Genomic DNA, 16,786 nt, shown 5'->3' on the forward strand with positions numbered 1-16,786 from the left:
CCCACTTTTCCCCCCCAGTTTTGGGGAAGAAAAAGTGCGTCTTATACGCCGAAAAATACGGTAGTTTAGTGAACAACGTGAAGCTCCATTCACTTCAACTATTTAGTCATGTGAAAGGAAAAACAACCATTTCCCTACACTTGATTGTGTTGCTTTCTTTACCAGGTCTGGATTTTAAACACATGATGTTGTAATTTGAAAACTTTTAATATGATGTCAGTTTGCCATGATCCCACCTTGCATGCCACAAACAATTACAAGCTATTAAACATGATGGGACATTTATTTGAAAGGGACAAGCATTTCTGTTAGGTGACACTTACTTGGCTTGGGGTAGAAGCAATATGTGGGGGAGATACCATCATCTCTAGCACAGGACTGTTTCTGAACACAAGGAGAAAGGCAGGAGATCCGGAAAGTGGTGAGAACAGAACCTTCCTCTGGATACACACTGCAGCTTGGCACCTGTGGTGGAGGCAAGGTGCTAAATACTGCCATTTCTTCACCATAGTCATGGCTGGTTTTGGCTAGAAGGATCCACATTTATTGATTTTAGGATTTGTTTTCTGGACATTTTGATTTTTTTATGCATTGGAAGACATAAAAACAAACCACAGTAACAAAACAATGTTAGCAGAGCCAAGTGGTCACCAAGGATAAATTGATTGGCCAAAAAAGTCCCCAAGCCTGGTATGACCTTGGGTTGCTTCAGTTGGTCGGGTCTAGGTTCAGCAACATTAAGTACCCAAAAAGTGAGGTCAGATGACTCCCTGAATATACTAACTAGCCAGTTTTTTCCATCAATGGATTGGTTCTTCCCTGATGGCACAGGCATATTGCAGAATAACAGTGCCAGATTGTGAAATAGTGATTCGGGGAGCATGAGACATCATTTTCACACATGGTTTGGCCACCACAGAGTCCAGACCTCAACCCCATTAGGAATATTTGGAATTTGCTCAAAAAAACTTAACACAACGGCCTGACTCTAAATATAAGATCTAGGGAAAAAATGTAGTTCTAGACAGAAATAAATGTTGTGACTTTGCATAAGCTTATCAAAAGGATACCAAGGCAAATGTGTGCTACAGTCAAAGTCAAGCAAAGGCAGACATACTAAATATTAGAGTGTGTCTTCTTTGGCCAGACAGTCTATAACTAAGGGTACAAAACCCTTAAAAACCCCATGGGTTCAAATTGTACCAACAAAGACAAGAACAAAATTCAAAACACAGTGCTCGCCTACCTATGAGCTTTATTCTAAAAGCCCCATGTGCCTGGCTCTGCAGAAAGGTGCTGTTTAACACAAGTGTGGATGTGTCACTTTCTAACAATATCAGAGAGCTGGATCTGTATTCATGGAGGCTGCATACAGGAGGAAGAGACGCAGACTGCAAAACAAAATATTAACTGTATTATATATGGCATCTGAGTACCATTATGAATGAAAAAGTATGCCAAAAGATTTAACTGAGCATTAATATATTAAATTTTAACTGTCATGCAGAGACGTTATTATTCCAGAAATACAAACAAACCTATTATATTTTACATTGTATTTTAAAAGGTCTTTGAATGTTTTTGTTGGGGACTTCAAGTAGAACTGTAGTAGTAGAAAAATAAAAAAATAGTCTGTATGATCCACAATGATGCAAACCAATATCAAACTTGTTGGCGGAGAATAAAGGATGAAGTAGTCATTGTTCAACTGGCCTTTCTGTTCCAACCATAGGGTATCTTAAAAGATCTATCAATCTAGCAGGTATTTGTTTGCTTCCTATATTGTACATAGCTACCTAAAACAGGTCACCTAAATAACTTTAATTCAAATTACTAACTAAAATTAAAGCAGTAATTAGGTAATGCAAAATAACTTATTGGTGTTTACTATAACAAAAAAAATATTTTATTGGTTTATATGATCTACTACAGTAAATAACTTGTTATTCACAAATTTTGACCAGCATCTGTAAATACCCTGATGCTAACAGATGAAAACTGACCTTATTGAATTCACTATGAAGGTACCAAGCGTATGTAACAGCATTGCAGTTTTGACAGGAAGCATGAAGCACCATGGCCTCAGAGAGATTAATATTCTTGCAGTTACTCTGACAACTGAAATGAGAAGAATATTTGTGAATATAGTTCTCCTGCATAAGAGAAGTCCAAACAAGAAATCAATTTACTACAAATACAAATTGATCTGCATCACATGTTATGTACATGCTGTATTGTACATATACAAGTTCTAGGTGGCTGTGGTGGGATTAATCACTATTCGGCATCTACATACATAGATTATACCTTAAATATTTTTACATTCATGCATACAGTACCAATAGTTAGCACAATGTATAAAATATATATTTAAAAAAAAAAAGTTTTAGATATTGCTGCTTCTTCTTCTTGTCCTTCTTGCAGCCACCATTTGGTTTTGAGCTCTATTAATGAACCATAGTAACACCAATATTTCAGTGTTCAGTACAGTGTATGTTGGCTGCATTAATTTCAAGATCTAATTTCACAAGTACAACTGCTTAAGTTTAAAATATGTGCATAGTAACATGCAAGTTGTTAAAATAGTCTCTTTATTCCAAAAACATGCAATCAGGTTAATTGGCTTCCCTCCAAAGTTGACCTTAGACTCTATTAAAGAAATATGCCAATGGAGGGACATTAGATCGTGGGCTCCTTTAAAGGACAGCTAGTGACATGACTATGGACTTTGTAAAGCGCTGCGTAATATGTTGGTGCTATATAAATACCAGATAATAATATTAATATACCCAGGATCCATCTGGGGACCTGCGGCCCACCAGAGGATAGGGGAAGGATGGCTCATCAATGTTTTTTTTTTCTTGCAAGGCAGCTAGAGCCCACCAGAAAGCACAAATAAACTAATTTTGGGGTATGTGACTGAGGTTCATCAGAGTTTTTCTTCTGGTTGACCTGTGGGCCAGTCCGACCCTATACCAACCTGATCCTGGGACGGAGTTGGTTCTTGGCTGTTACATAGAAGCACTGTTCATCCTGCACTGTTTCCCCTTCACTGAGGGTTGCAGCAGCTTGGACAGTGAATGCAGAATTAGGGGGTGGCAGACAGACAGCAGGAATCACAATCTGGCTTGAGGTAGGGTCAATTATATTCTGTTTTAAACACGTAAACCACTCCGGCCAACAAGATCCTGTAGGTACAAAAAAATAGAGTCATTCTTAGATCCTTGTCAGTGTTTTTGCACATTACAAAATGAATTATCTTAGCTGTTATGTATAGCCAGTAAAACACACTTACCACATGACCAGTTGATATTATCGGAAATGTTGTTGGGAACTTGCAAATTAAGGTTGGAAAATGGGCTGACATGTCTGCGGGGTTCTATCTGGATTATCCATTTCTTTTTAATAATATCCTATAAGAGAGTTTGAGAAGAATTATAGTAACAATACTCTAATACATTTGTAGAACCGTGCTTGCCTGTCCTAGTCTCTGAAGACCTATGGTCCTCCAGGGCTTGAATATTTTAGTAAATGAAGACTTTAAGATCTGAAGAAGAGTTCTGCTAGTAATGAGTGGCATAGGGATCAGTGTTACCCATAGCATCCTATTACTATAGATATCCACTATTTAGCCAATTACAGGCTGGGTTTTTTATTCTCTGACTCCTTTGTAAATTGCCCCAAATTTATTGCTGTCCATCAGTGAAATACTAAAAATGTGCTCAGATCATGGCCCCCGTAGACTACAGTTTGGCACTACTGATGTAACTTTTCAAATGAAACTAAATGTCACCAAATAGCCCACTGTGGTGTATTTCTAATTTACAGTATAAAAGCAAAAATATTAAACAGACATGTATGGGCTATCTGTGACATTATAGTGTATGTACAGCTATATAATGTAGTTTTGGATCGAGAGCATTTACCAATGTGGAAAAAGTGTTTGTAAGACCTAATATTGTGTGTATATGTGTGGGATTACTCCGGCTTTTTTGTCAGTGCATTAAAACTGGTACCAATTGGATCCTTGAATATTCCTGCATTCCATTTCCTTCCAATTGCTTACTTCAGGATGACTGAGATTTTCAGTATAAGAAATCATTAGCTGCTGTTTTTATAGTTATAGTCCTATAGTTTGATTTCTCCTCACTTTCCGTGCAGGCAGAAAGTAAGAATTAAGAAATACCACAAGAATTGGACAAGTTAAATTATATTGGCAATCAGGATGACAGCCTAATGGTGTATACAATCAAAGTAGTGGAAAGATTATCTGTTTCATGGGGCAAATATGTTTATATGCTGCATTACAGTCATTTCCTTTCATCTCAGAATTCATCCCTTGGGTGGGTCTATCAACTGTGAAACTCAAAATAAGAAAAACAATAGATGTAGGCTACAGTTTCCGGTATCCCTTCATTTTTGTGGAAATCATGTGTCTACACGAGGTAGGGCAAGACCTTTGCTCACAAAAAGTAGGTGGTGAGCAATTGTAGGACCTCAGTTTTCGTAGCAAGAAACTTACAGCCACTTAAGGACTGTTTGGATAGATGCATGGCTACAAACAAGCTCAGCCATACAATTTTTGTTTTTAATTTGTAAAGTTTTACTTACACTAATCAACCTAATTATTTTAAGCATTTGATTTTAATTAAACTGGGTGTTAAAGTTTAAAAGTAAAGATAACAGAGGCTGTTGATCCAGAGAACATATGATTGCCTTTGGGATCAGGGAGGAATTTTTCTCCTCTGTTGGAGCAAATTGTACCAGGTTTTTTTGTTGCCTTCCTCTGGATCAACTATGTATATTTTATCTGGGATATGTTTATTTCCCTAGTAGTTGATCTTGATGGACTGGTGTCTTTTTTCTACCTGACTAAGTAACTTTGATTTTGGGTTTCGATTCTAGGGCTTTTAAACACTAACTCTGATAAATTGACATTTAGCTTATTTTCCATTTCATGTAAAATGAGGGCAGATAATGGATGTTGCTGACCTTGACCTCTTGATCTTTTTTCCTATGTCTGTCCTGTGTCTCTGGAAAACAAAAAAAGGATAAATATTAGATTATGTTAAATTAATCCTTTGAAGTATACATAGCTACATATGTTTACCTCATTTATCCACAGCAGATCTTTTTTTTTGAAGATATAAGTTTAAATATGCTTACCTTCGTGTTGAGTAGAATTGTTTATTACAGTGATGTTTCCAATATCCAAACTTGTATTAGAAACTGGATTTGCTGCTATAACTGTAACCATATATGTTCCTGTAATTACAAACAATAGATAAAATAAACATACAATCGTCATCTAATTAAATAGGATAAAAATGGTGCCTAGATTAGTCTCTGATAGTGGCTTTATAATAGTGGCTTCAGGAATACAGAAAAAACAGGAAGAGACCTCAGGAGAACACTTAAAGCTCACCTCGGGTCAAAACATTTTGAATTTCAGTTTCTTAATTTCTTTAGTCCACTCTAGAACATGCAAGGACCATTTCACGCACGTGATTCTGTTGGTGACCCAAGGAAAGTCTTACACTTACCTTAAACGCAATTGCTTCTCATTGACTTGATGCTAACTCATTACTAATCGTGCAATGAGGAAACAATGAATATTTTAGATATTCATTAGATTTTAAGAAGACCCAGTGTCTACAATTAATCTCAGTACTGAGCTTTGGACAGTTCAAGACTAGAGGACATACCTTCCACATTGATAGAGATGTTGGATATCTGTGTCTGTCCTGTTGGGCTCTTACTGGAGTGGCTGAAGGTTCCATTTGATCCTTTAAATTCAATCTTCAGGTCCACTGGTTCTCCTTGAGACACAGATACATTAATTTTCAATTCTTTACCTGCCTCCACTCTACTGGTAGACATTTGAGCTTGCAAGCCAGATACTGCTTCAATAAGTTGGACAGTGATGCTGGTATTGAGTCTGACTGAGATGTGATCGTTTGAGGCCACTATTTCTAGATGATGGAATCCTGGACCAATAAGGTTTTGAGATCTTGTGTCCAGAGTCAGGTTATATGAAATATCTCCAGTCTGCACCTTGGACTCTGCTAAGGTTTTGTTGTTTGCTAGCAGAGAGATATTCATATTGGTACCTGTAATAGAGAAATGGTATGAACAAAGTTGTACACATACATTTTTTATTTTGTCCTGTGAAGTCACCTAAGATATATCCAACAAACACAAGTATTTCAAGCTTGTAAACTTTAAAATTAACCATTTTTCTATGTCTTTATGAGCCTGCAAAGGTGAGATCTGCCTGCACTGCTTTCCGGCTGTGCTCCATTAAAACCCTGGACATTTCCCATCTCCCGTAATTCTGTTCTCCATTTGTCCATACGAATCCCCTATAGCTATTGTTGTGCCCTTGTTTTACATAGCCTGCTAGATATTTGGCGCCTACAGGAGTATAAAATTAAAAACGTACAATATATTTAATGTACTTAAAAAATACAGTATTATAAAGAATAAAATATAATTCTCAAATATTTTTATCTCTGCAGGGCTTCCAATTATTGTTAGGATAAATCAAACAATTTAGCATTGATGGTGGATTCAATGTGGTGAAGGAGGATAGTGGACCTGCTAGAACAGGGGTCGGTAATCTCCGGCCTTTAGGCCATACACAGCCTAGCCAGTAGTGTGTTCCGGCCTAACGCCCCCCTGGTCAATCCGGCCTAATCACGGTCGGCAGGAGTTGGCAACCCCCGGGCTCTTGAGCCTCCTTGTTATGCCTCTCTTCCCTATATACCACAGCTGGCATTAACACTTCTGCCTCCGGAGTAAGGGGACTTTGCCTCTCCTCCGTATCCCGTGGATGAGAGGGATTTCCTTTCAGGGGCGTTCCTGGTGGGGGCAGAAACCATCAGCGCGGGACTTCAGGGAGAGTCCGGCCTAGTGTGTCTTCTTGACCACCTAAAATGGCCTAGTAGCCAAAAAAGTTTGCTGACCCCCGTGCTAGAAATTAAACTTGGCGGGAGTTAATTATATATTGTGCATTTATTTTTCTTAAAACAAAAATAAAGTGCCATACTTTATTATCTCTTTGTATTGAAATTCCCCTACAATCTATAAAGACACACCTATTCATTATACACAAAGTGAATTTGAGAATTAATGGCTGCAGTTACTAGGTTTGTGTATATGAATGTAAGAGATGCAACTACTTACCTATATTCAGCTCTATTTGAATCCACAGTGTCTCTCCATATGCAGTCATGCACATCTCATCTTGGTACTCATGTTGGCTGAAACAGCCCATGACCCTGAGGCTACCATTTGCTCCTTCCACGATAATGTTTCTTTGTGCTGTCACATGCCATTCACTAGTGGAACATTCTACAAACACAGCAAAATCTCCAGGGGAAGAGTAGCTATGCGTTATACTGCTGGAGACACTGAAAGACAAACACAATTGAGATGAATTCCTTTATTATTGCAAGAATTGAACACAATAAAGATCTAGACCTAGATTGCAAGACAGTATATTAATAATGCACATTTCCACTTTAAACTCAGAAAAAACTACCTTCCCAATGGTAGATCCATAAACAAAACTGCCACATACCTAATTTTACGCAAAAAACAAACAGACAAGAAATGGGACAAAAATAACATTTTTCAGATATGTTTTACATTTTATTAAAAAGCAAAATATTAAAACAATTATATTTATTCATTCATTACATATTTAAAATTCACATAAAACTTTCACCGTTTTGGTGTAGGTTCAAGGTAAATGAGAACTCCAGCTGATGTAATACACATTTCGCCGACTATAACTCCACTTCCTCAGAGATTTGTTCCTAATATGTCAATCTTCTCTCTCTCCCATATGCCACGGAACCACCAAAAGGTGCTCTAACAACAAGCCACAAAGCAAGGGGATGGAGAGGCAGCAACCGGTCCACTTTAAACTTAAATTAGTTTATTCCAACTTCTGTTGTAACACCTAAATGTGCTGTGAGGATTATCTCAATCCCTCCGTGCTTACAAAGCTTACACCTGCTGCTCACTCAGACCTCCATATAAATGTATATTGTAGGATGAGAATATTTCCACTTTAATCAGTAGTGGATCCAATAAATAGAATCACCAGGTATCCTGACCTTGAAGTCAATAGACAATGAAAGTATTCACAGCACTTTATCTATCCAGCCTGTTTAGCTTTACAATAAACTATGGTTTATAATAAAGGCATAAATAGAAAGTTCTGTGTGGCATTCTGTACCAAACATACCCTAATTCGAGAGAGGGACACTCTCCCCCCTGGGGGAGGGGGGCACACAGGCCAGAGCCGCGGACCATGTCCCTCGTACGGATCGCAGGCTCAGGACGGTGGGCTCAGGCTCAGACCTGCGATGGGAGAGCGGGGGAGGTACTGGCATCATGGCATCACTTAAGGAGAAGAGTGTTCCCCTTTGAGTGACACCCGGCTCGCTGAGCATGCACGGTCCAGAGCTGCTAAATTTAGTGGTCCCTAGGTCGGAAAAGGTTGGCGACCACTGATCTAAATAAAAGATGTCAAGTCAGTTGGCTTCTGTATAACATAACCTCACGTAACTGGTTAGCTAGTGCCAAGTGACTGGTTACCCAAGGCTACTGACTTGCCCCCTGCTCCAGGTGACTGAGGAGGCCTAGCATTGACCTTATATCGCTGGAGAAAAAGGGAAATTCTGTATGCCCCCCCATACCCATAGGTACCAGGCATCTCCAGGGGCTGCAGCAGGCAAACAGATTGTTAGTAGAGAATAACTATAAAGATAATACAAAAAAGGCTGTTAAGGTAGCCTGCCACTAAACTCCGAATAGTGCTAGTGACTTTATACTTATAAGAGGCTACAGAAGGTACAAAACGCCATGCTTCACTAGTAAACTATTATGGTGCATCATCACAGTGACCATTCTTGTAATCTCTGCTTAAAGGGAGAATAATAAACAGCCTAAGTCTGCATGGTAGCACACAGAGCCAGCCGTCCGGGATAATGTAACTCCTGTACATATTTATCCATGTAGTCTTTCTCATAAACACTTCTGTAGTCCTGATAAGCTAAAGCCAAATTTGATGAATAATTGTTTTATGTGTTACTGAATATGCCGGTTCCAAATATGCAATTGTCTTATTTTTTTTCTGCTGACTGCCCCTAGAAATGATATAACATTGCCCTCAGTGAAACTTGAACAAAGTTTAAGTTGCTTTGTGGTTTCTTGTATTTCCCTACACTGTGGTTGCAGTCATAAGTCACACGGCAGTATAGCATTCTGTTGATTTAATTTCTCTCATGCAAAGCATGAACAGCACATTGTGACAGAGTTAATTTGTTGAGTAATAATGTTCTACACAGAGTAATGAACACGTAACAGCTTTGCCACTTGTAATAATTCTGCTATACATTCTGCTGATCACTTACTTCTCAGGTTGATAGGGGTCAATAGAGTATCCATCACCGGTGTTTATAATGCAGGAGAGATTTCCAGTGAATGGAGTGAGGAGCCATGTCAATGTGAGGGTGACATTTTCGGACACTAAACACTTATCTGGCAAATCAAGCTGCAAACCTAGGAATAAAATGAAAAAGAATTTAAATTAGGAGATACCACCATGTATGGCACATGACGGTGTCTTTGTACAGGAGCCATTTATGCTTACCTTACCGCATGCCCTAAATTTTTAATGAAAATTGTAATGACATTCCCTTGGTCATGAGAGCACTCCTACCAATGACTGGCTGTAAGTTCCAAGACCTTTCACATGATTCCCTAGGTAGTGGCTGCAACCATGACAGGTGTAGCAAAGGTGTGCTGAAAGGTGATTTTTTAAATCCATTTCAGGTTTGCAGGATAACTCCCATGATAGCCTATCTTGGCAAGCCTTGCAAAGCTTTAATAAATCAGGTCTATTATTACCAAAGTATATTATGCATGTGTTATGTAACATATCTTTTGCTTATCTGTACATATCACAAACATCAAGTACGTGAAAAGAATGAAGAATGTGGTATGCACATTTTTTCTGTATTTAATATGATCAATAATAGGAATCAAAAACTGAAAATGTAAAAGTTTTCCTGGAGCTCTAAACACCTTTTTACTAACTCTAGTTTGTCTACCTATCATGTGTTAAAAACCCATTGTTTACAGAGATCAGTAGCTAAAGGATACGTTTACACACAAGAAGGAATTATGTCAGTGACTTATCTATTGTCAGTCCAAACATTCAGTGATCAATATCCTGAAAAGAGATGATTACCATTGTGCTGTGTCCCCAACTAACCAAGCATAATGCTATATAAATTCTTCATTACGTAACAGATAATAACATCAATATTACTTTAATAATAACAGATCTTTGAAAATGCCTCCTAGAATTTGCAAAGCTAATTTTTATCCTGACAATGTTCCTGTGTGCTAGGCATATCCATTTTGTAGATTCACAGGGTGTTATTGACCCAATATTTTGCAACCCCCTGTTCTGGAGAATGCAGCTTTACTCAGGGGTGTAGTCGTAAAAAAAGAAAGGGGGGCACTATGTGTCATTCAAAGGGGAAGAAATTTACCCCATAGTGACGTCATGATACCAGAACCTGTGATGGGTTGTGTTCAGAGAGACAACCCGCCCTGAGCCTACAATTCCAAACGGGAGGCATGGTCCGCGGCTCTGGCTGGTGCACCCCCTCCCCCAGCAGGGTCCTTCTTTTAACCCCGCAGAGGGGCAGACCGGCCAGAGCTGTGGACCACCAAAGAATTCTGTGCAAAATAAGAGTGGGCACAGGTGGGAACGCCGTGCCCTCACTTTTGTCAGGAAAGGGCAAGCATGCCCACTCTTACTTTGAAAAGAATTCTTTGGTGGTCCAAGACTCTGACCTGTCTGCCTGACTACAACCTTGGCTATACAGGCCCAGTACTCCCAAGTGCCCAATTCCCCTCATCTACAGAACCTTCAATAGCAGAGTAACCCAGAATGAAAACATTAGGGAGCCATAAATTTTACCATGCCCATGCATTTAACTATAAATTCCCCGAATGGAGTCAACCCAGATCAAGCAGAAGAAAATTATATATACCCTGACGTCAATCTTTTGGAAGTGTAAAGAGGGAGGTAGCAGTACTGACTACCCATAGGAACCCAACTCATCTTAAATACTTGGATCTTGGGAAATATAAAATCAACTAAATTTTGTGATTAACAAGATTTTATCCTTTATTTAGTATGTACTCACCTTACCAATCTTACTTTGCACGAGGCAACTCTGAGGTTTTTGATTACACATTGTTAACTCAAATTTGGCACTTACCTTCCATGCAGCTATATGTGATAGACAGGTAACTTCCAGACACAGGGCATGGTTCACCAAACAAAGACACTTCAGTGGCAATCTGACAAGCCTGGAGCCCCTGGCACTGACCTTGGAAACAAGAACAGTTTAAATAAATAGAATGACCTTCGCAGCTAAAGTTTATTTTATCAGGAACATTGGTTTATTTTATTAGGAACATTGGTTGCTTGTATAGTGGTTATTTGATAACAATAAGCAAATATTTGGAATTGAATACATTGATTTTTAATCACAGTTTCTATAACAGTGTCAAGGCAAAAAAAATGGCATGCATGTGCATATCTGGATTAGATGAATAGATGTAGATGTTTACAGGTAAAAATCAGAGGAAATAGCGAAAAACAGAATGTTTTATATACAAGAAGAAAAAGTCAATCCAAATATCTGTATCTCTATTTGTACATACTATTAGTAGCTGGACAGATTTTTAGCTACTTCTCAACACACATATTATCAACACGCACCCTACACCCTACACCCAACAAACTCTGATATACATTCTGACTCATTTGCAAGGGAAGCTGATGGAATAAGAACATGGTTGTGCTGTTGGGCTGTATGTTTGTATATCTGTTTGAGGACTGAAGGACATGAAATTTAGGATTAATGTAATTTATACTGAAAATTTAAAGAGATTACTCACTAATTAGCTAAACGGGATTTGAATATACCATTGCCGCCATAACCACCTCCTTCCTTGCAACAATTTTAAATAAGACGGCTGCTGGAAGTACAACATCAGACTTCTCTCCTTTCTTCTGAAGAAGCGTTTTTTTTCTGCGAAACGCATCGAGAAATAATTCAGAATTTAAACCCTTTGGGGGTATTCTGTAAGGAGAGGCCATTATATACACCCACAATTTTATTATGTTTTATGTATTTGAAATGATGTTTGTTTTTAATGTTTATTATTAATAACATTTTGTTATTTTTGTAATATATTGATGGTACTGGCTTTAAAAGTCCCGCTTAAAATTGATGTCTTTCATTGCATATCTTTTCCTATGAATGTTAGGGATGTGGCCTGTTTAAGATAAAGAAATGTATATAGGTGGATGTTTCTTTAAATACCATACAAACTGCCCCTATTTTTTGACAATACCAGATTTTTATTTGTAACAGTGGCAACCCCAATCTTTTTGCTTGTTGTTAAAAAAATTTCTATGCTGTCCCTTAAGCTGCATAGACACCTGCAAATATTGTCATTGGAAAGGATCTTTCACGATCCTTTCCAACGACAAAAGACTGAAAGATGCATGAATGAGTGCTGTACATACAGCACCATTCTGCTCTATAGAGAGGGGAGGGGGACAACGACGGAGTGGCACCGTGCTGCGCTCTCTCCCCCTTTTCGTGCATTACGATAGTTCCCCGTTCTGCGTCCGTGGATCCGCCAGGACGGTCGTTCAAACGATGGATGACGGCCGCTGTAAATACGCCAGATTCCTGTCCAATATCGGCCCTGAGCTGATTATCAGGCGAGAACCATTGGACGTGTGTACGTAGCTTTAGACCACTATTACAATTGTTTTTTTATTAATATAGGTTGATTTCAGAGCACAAAGCCACAAGAAGAACATTCTATTCCAATGCAAACAAGATATTTGTGGAAATATAACCTAAAAGTTGATTAATCTGAATCTTCAGCTACCTTACAGAATATATACATAAAAATAAATCTGATTGCTGGTAAATTAACTGAGACAATAGATTGACAATAGATAACTGATTTAATAAAGTTCTCCAAGGCTGGAGAAGAAACACTTTCCTCAGTGAAGCTAGGTGATCCAGCAAACCTGGAATGAAACTGGTGCAGGATTCAAAACATTTGCTAACAAATAGCAAATGACTTTTAGGAAATCCATTCCAGGTTTGCTGAATCACCTAGCTTCACTGATGAAAGTGTAACCTCTACAGCCTTGGAGAGCTTTAATAATTCAGGCCCAGTGTCTCTGAAATGTATAGCATGAATTAGCACTATACCCGAAACTTGCTCCTTCACGTTGCTCCACCCGCAGCCAGCAGTGGAGGGGGCAGCAATCTCCTGGGCACAGAGATGGGGGCTTTGGCGTCCATAAAAACTGTCAGTAATCTGTACCACTTCTCCTGATCCACACTGTACTGTGGCATTCTGGTTATCACATGCTATGGTATAGCCAGATTCTAAAGAAGTAAAAAATACATTAGAATTTATTTAAAAAATACAATGCATTAATAAAAAATATTCTAATTAAAAAAGGTGTTAGAGAAGACCTCAACTTGCATTCCAGTAAACCTTCACAATGCATTTTTGGATTTGTGGTGCGTTTTGCTGTGTTAGGCAGCCCATTCTCTTTAATTGGGTTCTCAAATACAACAAAATTTTGCAAAACACACTCAAAATTACATATCTGAAATAATAAATTAGGCTGCTCATATTAATGAATGGATGGCCTAATGAAAAAAATCATGCATACAATGCACCATACATTTCCAGCATAAAGCATGTGCACCAATGCAGTACACAAATTATCCTGGTCACCTTTGAAAGTGAAGAAAAATCCAGAATTGTGATATGCTGATTTGTTAAAACTTATGAAAAGGAATTAGGATATGAAGCATGAATCTGATTTCATTTTTTCTATAAAACAATAATTCTGATCCATTGCAATGAATAATAACATCAATTTGCTGGTGATTTTGTCCACTTGTTTTAATGAATCAGTGTCATGCCTTCTTACAACATGCCTTTATTTATATTAGTATGTACAATGTACATGTATACAGAATAACTTACCAAACTCACAAACAAAAAAGAATTCCTGGCTGCAGTTGTCAGTTTTTGCCCATTTGTAGCCAGTCTGCTTCTTTAAGTAGCCACACTTCCCACCAGTAACAGAAACGTCCTCACTTCCCCAGTGGGCATAGCTTACATTAGATGTATCCAGCCAGGTCAACGTGCCTGTTGAAATGTCAAATATGGCTTTGGTAATTCAGATAAAATTTTGTTTAACAGCATACACAGAATGTTTATTTTATTATATTTAGGTTTGAATTTCACTTTTAGTGCCTATCTATTAAGAGTGGTCAATCCAAACATATTCACTAGTCAAGGCTTATTGGTTTTGCTGGTTGCTGTGGACAAATGCCAGTGAATGTACTTCAAGTGATTTGTGGTTTGTGTGGCCATTGAACCGTCTTCAAAGGAAAACACTGGAAATTGCCTCCAGCCACCAGTTGCTGTGTAGCACTTGGGGTAAAGTTATGACCAAATTCCCACAATTTAGGGCCATTTCATTGTATACAGTGAGGATCATGATGTTCTGCAATATAAAAACATTGCAGTTTTGATTATTACCTGCTTTTTTAGCTACTAAACAGAGAAGGACCTGAGTAGATGGTAACATGCAAAGCAATAAAATCATTATCTGGTCCTCTGACAATTCACATGTAAATAAATATGAGGATTGGCGTGGTCTGGCTAACTCCAGTCCTTAAGGGACAGGATCCATGTACAATTTAAGTACAGTGGTACCTCAGTATAAGTCCGCTTTGGAATAAGTCCAACTTGGTATAAGTCTTGTTTGGACACAAAACATTTTGCTTAGTATACAACCTTTGCTTGTTATACAACCTTTGTGCTAGAACTTGTATGGGTCAAAATGAGTCATAACACAGCACACTACCTATGTTTACCTCTCTCGAGACAAAGCCACGACTGCTCACGAGCGTCAGTACGCCAGTTGCTACCATTCAGTGAACAAGCCGCGCTATAACTCTCTGTCAATTACATAACATCTCCTCCTCCTCCCTTCTCAGCACCATGCTAGTAGGCACTCTACTCTTCTCAGCAAGGTAAAGTGTAGTTAAATTTTCATTTATTTCATCTAAATGCTTCTTGTATTTATGTATTTTAGTATTAAGCAGTGTTTAAATTATTTTATACAGCCCATTAATGTATAATATGCCAATAACAATAGGATTGTTTTTCATGGGAATGGATTAATCATTTTCCTTTTATTTCTTATGGGAAAAATTTGTTTGGTATAAGTCCAAGGATCTGGAACGGATTAAGGACTTATACCAAGGTACCACTGTATTTCTCCAACAGACAGCTGCAAAATTACTAAGGTATCAGGTAATGACTCCTGGCCTGTCTGAACCCCTCAAGGACTGGAGTTGGACAGTCCTGATATATGCGATAAAATGGAACTAAATAAATAATGGATTTAGCTAGCTTGGCATTCTGCCTGTATGGTCCATAATAGAGCAGGTGATATAGCAAGGTACTGAGCACTTGCAAAGAAGCAACATGGAGCCACACAAGGCACACATTTTGGAGTGTCAACTTAGTAAGGTCATGTCTATAATTTTCAATAAATTACCTAAAGATGGTGCCATCTATGAAATCATCAATAAAAATTATTCGGCACCACAACTTTATAGCATTTAACTTTTTTGTAGCTTTTCTATCAATTGGTTATCTACAAACAAACTAAAAATTAAATTCCAATTATTGTCGTAAAACATTAACCATTGTTGAGGAGAAAATATAATTGGTAAACAATAAGAATAACCTTGTAATTTTCTATAATGTAACCAGTACTGCTTATCAGAATTCCATTCATTATGTACAGGAGGTCATTAGTAACTCTGATTCCCTGTGATCGCCAGGATTTGTACTTTTCTGAACATTTAAGTAATTTAGTTTTAGAGTAAAAAAAACAAAAAACAATATCATATGTAGTCCCACTTTACCTGAATCACTCTTAGGTTGCAGGTTGTATACAATCCCCATCCACCAATCTGCATTGTCAGATAGATGTTGTTGTAAAAAGTCTTGAGTCCCCTGATTACGAATGAAGACCAGATGTCCTCCTCCTCTTTCACACCATGACTGAGCACTGTGGAAGGTACGTTCAAGGCGGACAAATTCATAGCAGGACGTGTTGTAAGAGACCTGGTATTTTGAGCAAGGGGTGGAATCTCCAGGAATAGCAAGAAATAAGGATGCTAGAAATATTAGCCAAATCTTCTTATACAACATGATGCTGCATGGACCACATCTCCTAGAGAACTGATGTCTGCAACAAGTGCTGGTTCATCCCTAACAGGAAAAAATCTAATACTGCTGGACCAATGGCCATTTAATCTTTCAATGTATTGTGCCCAGGTCATAAAGAGATCAATAAATCACATACAATATATTTCTTGTAGATACACAATGCTGGGCATCAATAAATACAAAGCAGGAGTAATCAGCACTCATTAGCATCCGGCATTGTTGGAAATAAGCGAGATAAGACTCCAATTCTCAGGTGGTGCTCAGAGATAAACCAACTAAATGTTCTCATGCTTGCCTCTGCACTTTTATTACTTCTTTTGTGAATACAAAAAGGGCTAATCACTGGAGCCTGCTGCTCATATTTTATATATTACCAAAGCACAAAAGAACA

At 38.2% G+C, this 16,786-nt stretch overlaps 1 protein-coding gene across 1 annotated transcript in view; it reads right to left on the reverse strand.

The window, feature by feature from the left end:
* The window catches only part of LOC140338487 (polycystin-1-like protein 2), a 53,761-nt gene extending 37,384 nt beyond the window's left edge, over positions 1 to 16,377 (reverse strand). Inside the window, exons 1-14 of the mRNA XM_072422721.1 lie at positions 16,089 to 16,377; positions 14,128 to 14,292; positions 13,335 to 13,514; positions 11,310 to 11,420; positions 9,426 to 9,573; positions 7,186 to 7,412; positions 5,706 to 6,110; positions 5,167 to 5,265; positions 4,993 to 5,033; positions 3,296 to 3,413; positions 2,981 to 3,188; positions 2,004 to 2,118; positions 1,247 to 1,391; positions 324 to 527 (exon numbers count right to left, since the gene is read on the reverse strand). Coding sequence (XP_072278822.1) covers positions 324 to 527; positions 1,247 to 1,391; positions 2,004 to 2,118; positions 2,981 to 3,188; positions 3,296 to 3,413; positions 4,993 to 5,033; positions 5,167 to 5,265; positions 5,706 to 6,110; positions 7,186 to 7,412; positions 9,426 to 9,573; positions 11,310 to 11,420; positions 13,335 to 13,514; positions 14,128 to 14,292; positions 16,089 to 16,377 — 2,455 coding nt within the window. The remainder of the gene's footprint in view (positions 1 to 323; positions 528 to 1,246; positions 1,392 to 2,003; positions 2,119 to 2,980; positions 3,189 to 3,295; positions 3,414 to 4,992; positions 5,034 to 5,166; positions 5,266 to 5,705; positions 6,111 to 7,185; positions 7,413 to 9,425; positions 9,574 to 11,309; positions 11,421 to 13,334; positions 13,515 to 14,127; positions 14,293 to 16,088) is intronic.
* Between the last annotated feature and the right edge of the window lie 409 nt (positions 16,378 to 16,786).

This window comes from Pyxicephalus adspersus, chromosome 9, assembly GCF_032062135.1.
Source record: "Pyxicephalus adspersus chromosome 9, UCB_Pads_2.0, whole genome shotgun sequence".
In the NCBI taxonomy this organism is placed as follows: domain Eukaryota; kingdom Metazoa; phylum Chordata; class Amphibia; order Anura; family Pyxicephalidae; genus Pyxicephalus; species Pyxicephalus adspersus.